This window comes from Portunus trituberculatus, chromosome 25 (assembly GCF_017591435.1).
Source record: "Portunus trituberculatus isolate SZX2019 chromosome 25, ASM1759143v1, whole genome shotgun sequence".
NCBI classification, from domain to species: domain Eukaryota; kingdom Metazoa; phylum Arthropoda; class Malacostraca; order Decapoda; family Portunidae; genus Portunus; species Portunus trituberculatus.
The window spans coordinates 17,386,941-17,395,871 of record NC_059279.1 but is presented as its reverse complement, the minus strand read 5'-3'; the positions used below and the strand labels follow the sequence as shown (position 1 = coordinate 17,395,871).

The window sequence follows — 8,931 nt, the reverse complement described above, 5'->3', positions numbered from 1 at the left end:
TACTCCTTCCACCACAGTTCAGCCATCGCACAGCTGTTCAGAGACGTGGCCAGCTGTGATACGCTTAAGGTCTAGTGAAATAGGAGGATACGCCGCTTACTATGGGCCAACGAAGAGAAATTTGCCCTGTGTGTGTGTGTGTGTGTGTGTGTGTGTGTGTGTGTGTGTGTGTGTGTGTGTGTGGTGTATAGATAGATAAATGGACGAGGAATGACTGTGCTAGAATTGTGCATTGTTTTGGTTTTGTGCAGAGATATGTAACGTGAATAGGCAGATTGATTGATATGATGTTTATAGCTCTTCACCTCCTCCCCCCCCCACTCTCTCTCTCTCTCTCTCTCTCTCTCTCTCTCTCTCTCTCTCTCTCTCTCTCTCTCTCTCTCTCAATGTACGTATAAAACCTCTTCCTTTCTCCTCTCTCCCTCCTTCCTTTTCTCTTTCTTTCCTGCTCTCTCTTTCCCTCCCCTCCATCACCTCCCAGCCGTCCCATCCCGTCTCTCTCATTTTCCCTCCCTTCTCTCTAACCTCAAATCTCTCCACAGTACACCAATAAATCAAATCATTATAACCCACCAAAACAGAAGCCTTTATTACCAGCTCATAAATTCACGCCAACACTGGTAAGAGGGACGAGGGAAGAGAAACACAGTACTCAATAAATGGCAGCACAGAATCGCTTACTTTTCCCTCCACCTCATGACGCGTTTCCATATTCGTTCTGCTTACTGTTTTCCGATCTTATACAGCTTCAGAACCTTATGTAGGGGATCAAAATAGCGAAGACTATGCCCATTAATCCTCTGACCTCCATAGACCTTTCCTAATGTCAATAAAATGGTCTAATCGTACACGAATATCAAGGTAAAAAATGTGTCTCGGTATTGAAGGGGCTAACCAATCAGTCAGCGGCACTGGATTGCGTCATAGCCTGAGGGACCAATTAGCTGCAACTACGGGAAGGTGAAAAGCCATCGGGGGAGGAAAGAGTTTAGTGGAGGTTGCATGAAGGGAAGTATAAAGTGTTTTGTTAGTTTTTTTGCCAGTATCTCTTAGGTTCTTCTGGAGTTAGGGTGTGTCTCGGGGGAATTACAAGACTGCAGTGAGTGAGACGTCAGAAAATGAAGCTGCGAGAACTATGGGAGTCTGTGTTTCACCGGTGTCCATTTTACAAAGGAGGGAGGAGGAACGGGGCAGCAGCAGACTTGTAGGCCCTCACTGTAACGAGAGAGTGAGTGAAGCTAACGAAGCCAGTGCAGAAAGAAGCTCTTGGGGGAATTGCATCACGTTGACATCCAGGTAGTGTGTCTTGTTATCCTTGTTATCCTTATTACCCTTGTTATCTTTTCTCGTTATCTTGTTCTCTTGTCTCATTTTGTCCTTGTTACCTTGTTATCCTTGTTACCTTGTTATCTTTATCACTCTTGTTATCCCTGTTACCTTGTCATCTCTGTTACTTTGTTCCCTAGTTATCTTGTTATCCCTATTAGCCTTGTTATATTGTTATTATGTTGTCTTGTTATCCTTGCCACCTTGTTATCCTTGTTACCTTGTCACCTCTGTTACTTTGTTATCTTGTTACCTTGTTATCCGTGTTACCTTGTTACCTTGTTATCCTCGTTACCTGTGATGACGTAATGGTTGGATGGCTGGCTGGATGGTTGAAGGGTTGTTTTCTAATGCAAAAATATGTTCTTATGCGCCTTATGAGAGATTTAATTGGCTGATTGGGTGAAAAAAGTGAGCAGCTGACTCATCTACTTATTGATTCACTGATTAATTGGGTGAGTGATTGGGTAAGTCAGTAATTGATTATCTATTGACTGATTGGTTGAATGTTTAATTGACTGACTGAATAATTGATACGTTTGTTGCTGAGCGTGTTGATTGGCTCATTGTTATATTTATTCATTTATTTATTTTTTAGTTGGGGATGGTGTGTGTGTGTGTGTGTGTGTGTGTGTGTGTGTTTAATTCACTGTTTGATCTGCTGCAGTCTCTGACGAGACAGCCAGACGTTACCCTACGGAACGAGCTCAGAGCTCATTATTTCCGATCTTCGGATAGGTCTGAGACCAGGCACACACCACACACCGGGACAACAAGGTCACAACTCCTCGATTTACATCCCGTACCTACTCACTGCTAGGTGAACAGCACCTACACGTGAAAGGAGACACACCCAAATATCTCCACCCGGCCGGGGAATCGAACCCCGGTCCTCTGGCTTGTGAAGCCAGCGCTCTAACCACTGAGCTACCGGACCGTGTGTGTGTGTGTGTGTGTGTGTGTGTAGGCGGCGTCTAGGTGTGTGTGTGTGTGTGTGTGTGTGTGTGTGTGTGTAGGCGGCGTCCAGTGATGATGATGTGTGTGTGTGTGTGTGTGTGTGTGTGTGTGTGTGTGTGTGTGTGTGTGTGTGTAGGCGGCGTCCAGTGATGATGATGATGTGTGTGTGTGTGTGTGTGTGTGTGTGTGTGTGTGTGTGTGTGTGTGTGTGTGTGTGTGCGTGCGCAGGCGGCGTCCACCAACTAGTTCTACTAATTGGGTCGTTAATAAGTCGTGGCATTGATATCTGGTTTACTTTCCTTAATAGATCTTGGCTGAAGCGTTCCATGAAAGAGAGAGAGAGAGAGAGAGAGAGAGAGAGAGAGAGAGAGAGAGTTACCAGAGCAAGTTATATTTTTCTCTCTTTAATATCGACTCGTTAATTTAAGACCAGTGATAAACACATTTCGTATAAGAGTGATACGAACCTAATTGACGGCTGAGGGAGAAGAAAAGAAAAAGAAGATTGTCATATAAATTGTCATGTTGGGATAATTTATGTAGCAAGTTTTGGATTCACTAAATATTTTTTCATGGGTTTGGCTGAGGCGAGGTGAGACGGGGTGAGGCGGGGCGAGGCGGGGTGAAGTGGGGTGAGGCTGGGTGAGGCTGGACTGGGCTGGCCTGGACACACCCACACTTGTACTATTGCGAGAACCTCTTAACCTACTAAAGAAATGCGAGAAAAGAAGAAGGAAAAGCAGAGAGAAATAAATACTGAGAACTGGTAAACTATTTCGACGACGGAAAAGGAATAATGTTCAGGTGAAACTAAATGAATAAGTAAGTAAATGAAATAAAACCTTTCTTAAACAGTTTAGCAATTTCATCACTCAAACAGGCAAGAAAATAAGAAGGAAAAGCAGAAAAAAAGATAAACCCTGATAACTGCTAAACTATTTTGACGACAGAAAAGTGGGAATCCTCAGGTAAAAATGAATAAGTAAATGAACAAACAAAAACTCATAAACAGTTTAGCATTTTCATCACTCAAGCTTATAACAGGTAAGAATTTTCTCAACAGTATCTGAAGTCATCGAAGCGTGCAGAAACAGAATTATAAAACTATTGGGCCCAACGCAGCACATTCAAAGGAGGCGAGGTGCGTTCCTGCGTGAGGTGGGGTTGGTATGTCTGCGTGCCAGCCTCGGGGCGACAGGTTGGCAAGCTTGATAATAGTAAGCACTTAATGACGACCCGGATGTGACGTCAGGGTGTCTGGCCGAGGAAGGAGTCAGGTACGAGAGGTTATGGATCACGAGAAATTAGTCACCTTCTGGTATTTTTAGGGCAGGTTGGAATAAACGAGGTTAGTTGCTGAGGTTAGGTTGGGTTAGGTTGGGTTGGGTTAGGTTAGGTTAGGTTAGGTTTGGGTTAGGTTACGTTAGGTTGGATAAAATTGTTAGTTTTATTTTGGTTGGGTTAGGTTGGGTTAAATTAAGTTAGTTTTAGTTAGGTTAGGTTGGGTTATGTTAGGTTAGTTTTGGTTAGGGTTAGGTTAGGTTAGGTTAGGTTAGGTTAAATTAGTATGATTTTGGTTATGGTTTACGAGGTTAGGTTGGGTTACGTTAAATCGTGTTTCATTAGGATAGGTCTGGGTTACGTTGAATTACGTTTGGTTACATTAGGTTAGGTTATTTTGTTCGCTTAAGTCAAATTAGGTCAAGTAAGGTTATGCATTTATCTTATCTTTGGGTCATCTCAGTAGTCACCACAGCAAAGTTAACCACATGTAGCATAATCTCCGCCAATCTCACTGGATCTCACTCAGCCAATCTCAAAAGAAACCGAGATAGTGAATCCTGTCGTGATGTAAGATTATCTCCTGCGATCTGCGAGGCTGAGAGACGAAGCGATGACTCAGGTGACAAAGTACTAGAATCAGACCAATTTTTTTTCAGTACCAACCGATAAAATCAAACACGATAACCACCACCACCACCACCACCACCACCACCATCCAAGTCCCATTTTCTATACCTCATCTGCATTTCTCGTAGCAGTTCCATTTTTTACCATAATTTTTTACCGTAATTTTTTATATCGTAATTCTTTAATCTTTTATACCCAGTACCTGATTGCACTGGCGTGGGACTCACCAAAGGTTGTTGAAGGATATCTTGACAGGATCAGGACGGGAGGGAGTGGCGGGGCGAGACACTGCTGACGGCATACAAAACTCTTGATAAGAAAATACTTAGCACTTTTGGGTGTTCGCTTCCTCTACCCAGTGATTACTTGGTAGGGTGTGTGTGAGGGGAGAGTGTGGGTTCCTGGCAGTGTGGCAGTGTGGCAGGATACCAGTGTGGTGGTGTGGTGGTGTTACTTGACAGGTAGGAATGGGTGGTGGTGTGTGGGATGATTGGTGGTGGTGTTAAGGTGTTATTGTGGTTTTTATGTGTGTACTGTGATGTGATGTAGTGGTGGTGGTGCTTGTGAGTGTGTGTGTGTGTGTGTGTGTGTGTGTAGTAATATAGTAGTTGTTGGTTGTTCGTAATCATAGTAGTCTTCATTATTGTTATCGTTTCTTCTTTTTTTTTCTTCTTCCTCTTCTTCTTCTTCTTCTTCTTCTTTTTCTTCTTCTTCTTCTTCTTCTTCTTCGTCTTCTTCTTCTTCTTCTTCTTCTTCTTCTTCTTCTTCTTCTTCTTCTTCTTCTTCTTCTTCTTCTTCTTCTTCTTCTTCTTCTTCTTCTTCTTCTTCTTCTTCTTCTTCTTCTTCTTCTTCTTCTTGTGTTCGTGTGTTCCCCTTTTTGTTGTTTATGCTGTCTGTTTTTTTTCCTTTGATCATCCTCCTTTGTTTCATCGTCCTGTCTCTCATCTTCTTCCTCCTCCTCCTCCTCCTCCTCCTCCTCCTCATCACTCATTTCCTTTCTTTTCTCTCTTTTATCTCCTTCATCCTCCCTCTGGCTGTTCTTTCCTGGCTTCTGCTTTTCCTCCCTTTTATCATCTTCCTCTTCCTCTTCCTCCTCTTTGTCCTGTTTTCCACCGTAGACTTTTTCCTATCAAAGCTTCACAACACGACCTCAGATTCACAACACAATTATTCGTCAACAACACAATATTCACAACACTGCATCTCTAATATTTGTTTCTACGCTTTGCAACTTAATTTCATTCACAATATTTCATTCAGAACACAACCTCATGCTCACAACACAACTTCATAGTAACACATCATACTTAGAACGCTTCATATTTTACAACATTTCACTCTCAATACAACTTTATGCTCACAACAACCTCTCACTGACACATAACACTCAAAACACCTCATACTCACAATTTTATGCTCACAACACAACTCCATGCTCAAAATACAACCTCACACTGACACATCATAGTCATAACCGTTCACTCACAACACAATCTCATGCTCACAACATAACCTCACAGGAACACATCACACTCAAAACACCTCATATTCACAAGTCTTAGTATATAATGCAACACTTACATTACTCACCGCAACACACCTCCGCACACACCACAATGCAATCAGCTCCATTTACATTGTATTATCCCACATCATAGCAAAACGTACGTACACACACACACACACACACACACACACACACACACACACACACACACACACACACACACACACACAGTACTTGACCGAGAGAACAATAGATTAAAGCACCTCTCTAACTTTTTTTTTCATTACAGTCATTCACTACAGGAAATATAAGCAAAATAACTCACATTTACCCCACCAACAGTACTTGATAGGAATAAATGGGACAGAAACACAGTAATTTTTCCCTCCCTTCAATATTTTCACAAGTCATTCACTTGAGGTAGAAAAAGTAGCAAGGAAAATAGGAGAGACACAAATCTTTTCCTTCGTCCCTGTTTACTCCCTGTCATCCTTATTGCTGCTCGTAAATTCCTGTGATGTTCCTGCTTTACATATTGCCTTACCTGGGTATCGGCTTTTTCCGTGCCTTCTCTTATCAGGACGCTCAACATTCCAAGCATTACACGACATGCCCGAGCCAGACAGCATCCTAAACCGCTACCGAACACAGGGTTAACGCAGCAGTTTTAAGTAGCACGCAGCATATCTCTCTCTCCCTCTCTCTCTCTCCTGTGTCCTCATAAAGAGATACATAAGTGAACAAGCAGACACATGAATAGACAGTAGCATAACATGACCAACACAATATTGAAAAGCATAGGATACATAAAACACACGGAAACATCACACCATCACACACTTAACTAACACACAACATACAGTTCCATAACACAACACAAGATCAATACCACACACTCTTAACCACTTCAGTACTGAGACGCATTTTTACCATGTGTTTTGGGTACGATTAGACGATTTTATTGACATTAGGAAGGGTTTATGGAGGTCAGAATATTAATGGTTCAGAGTCTTCACTGTTCTAATCCCCCACATAAGTTTCTGAAGCTGTATAAAATCGCCAAATAGTGAACAGGATGAATATGAAAAAGTGTCATGCTACTGAAGGGATTAAGTAACACACAGGACTCAGCACATACAACACACTGGGCATGGAACACAACACCATGACTACACTCTTAACACACACACACACACACACACACACACACACACACACACACACACACACACACACACACACACAACACAACACCACACATCACAACACCAAACCATTCATAAACACTATAGAACACAGCCACAACAACACTAGTAACCCAAAAACACCATTCAAAACAGCACAGCAAACCTAACTAGCCCAAACTAACACCACCAGCAACACCACACAACACCAACACCTTAAGTAACACAGAGTAACACAACCAAGCCTTCTCCAGCAACACTCAGGAAACGCTAACCTCTTGACTCTCTTCCCAGGATGCATTACAGAAAGCACACACATATTTCATCTTCAACAGCAATTAGAGAGAGAGAGAGAGAGAGAGAGAGAGAGAGAGAGAGAGAGAACATCTTACTTAACTGAAGACAAATAACATCCATCATACACACACACACACACACACACACACACACACACACACACACACACACACACACACACACACACACACACACACACACACACACACACACACACACACACACACACACACACACACACACGAGGAGAGAGAGAGAGAGAGAGAGAGAGAGAGAGAGAGAGAGAGAGCAGCATCATCTGGTGTCTTCTCATTTCCAGGTGCGCTCAGGTGGAGGAAAGACGTGTTGGTTCACCCCACCTCTCTCTCTCTCTCTCTCTCTCTCTCTCTCTCTCTCTCTCTCTCTCTCTCTCTCTCTCTCTCTGTTTGTCTTGTTTGTTTAGTTTTGCTTTTTGTTTATCTGTTTTGATCTAATTTTTCGTGTTTTTTTAATTTTTCATTTCGTTTTCTTTTTAATGTGTTCTCTCTCTCTCTCTCTCTCTCTCTCTCTCTCTCTCTCTCTCTCTCTCACGCAGTACAGACCCATTATTCCTTCACCTCAGGCGTCACGCACAAACACACACACACACACACACACACACACACACACACACACACACACACACACACACACACTTATCATATTCTGTGTTTACATGTGTGTGTACAAAATTGCGTGCGCGTTTTGTGTGTTTACATGACAGTGGACTGTAAGTGGTGTGTGTGTGTGTGTGTGTGTGTGTGTGTGTGTGTGTGTGTGTGTGTGTGTGTGTGTGTGTGTGTGTGTGTGTGTGTGTGTGTGTGTGTGTGTGTGTGTGTGTGTGTGTGTGTGTGTGTGTGTGTGTGTGTGTGTGTGTGTGTGTGTGTGTGTGTGTGTGTGTGTAGACGGAAACAATAGATAAGCGAACGTACATAAAGGAAAAGCCAGCGACGAGAGAGAGAGAGAGAGAGAGAGAGAGAGAGAGAGAGAGAGAGAGAGAGAGAGAGAGAGAGAGAGAGAGAGAGAGACGCACATAAACACAGACAGACAGACAGAGATCATATGCCGCAATACCATAAATTCAACCTCACTGCAAAATCTTCCTCCTCCTCCTCCTCCTCCTCCTCCTCCTCCTCCTCCTCCTCCTCCAGCACTAAACTTAATCTTTTCATACCCACAAAGGTCAGAAACCGTGACAGACAGAGACAGAGACAGAGACAGACGATAGACAATAAAAAAAAAAAAACAACATAACGGAACAGAAACGGAACGAAAGACACAGAGAGAAACAATAAACGGAAAAGAAGAGAAAGAAAAAGAAAAGGAGAACGGAAAAAGAGGAAAATAACTTGAATTAAGAAAGAGGATAGAAAAAATAAATTCGACTTTTTAATGTGATGGAAGGAATGACAATGTGAAAAATAGCAAAGAAAATGGAGGAATAAATTTGCATGAAAGAAAACGGGAAGTTCCTTGGTGTACCTGAGTGTTGATTGCCTCACGCACTCACGCACGCACACACTCACCTGTCCAGGAGAGAAGAGCAGGTGTGAGGAAGGTGTAAAGAAGTCTGGGAGAGGAAGAAGATGAAGTCATATCCTGCAAGTCTCCGCCTCCTCCTCCTCCTCCTCCAGCTGCTCCTCTTCCTCCTCTTCCTCCTCTCCGTTACTGAAGGTGAGTTTGCATTATTGTTGTTTTGATTTTTCTCTCTTTTTTTTTTTACATTTTGTT

The 8,931-nt window shown here is 42.8% G+C and overlaps 1 protein-coding gene across 1 annotated transcript in view; it reads left to right on the top strand.

Annotated features, from left to right (window-relative positions):
• The first annotated feature begins 8,195 nt into the window (after window positions 1–8,195).
• Window positions 8,196–8,931, top strand: part of LOC123508544 (cubilin-like) — a 21,580-nt gene continuing 20,844 nt past the window's right edge. Inside the window, 1 exon segment of the mRNA XM_045262285.1 lies at window positions 8,196–8,874. Coding sequence (XP_045118220.1) covers window positions 8,787–8,874 — 88 coding nt within the window. The 5' untranslated portion in view covers window positions 8,196–8,786.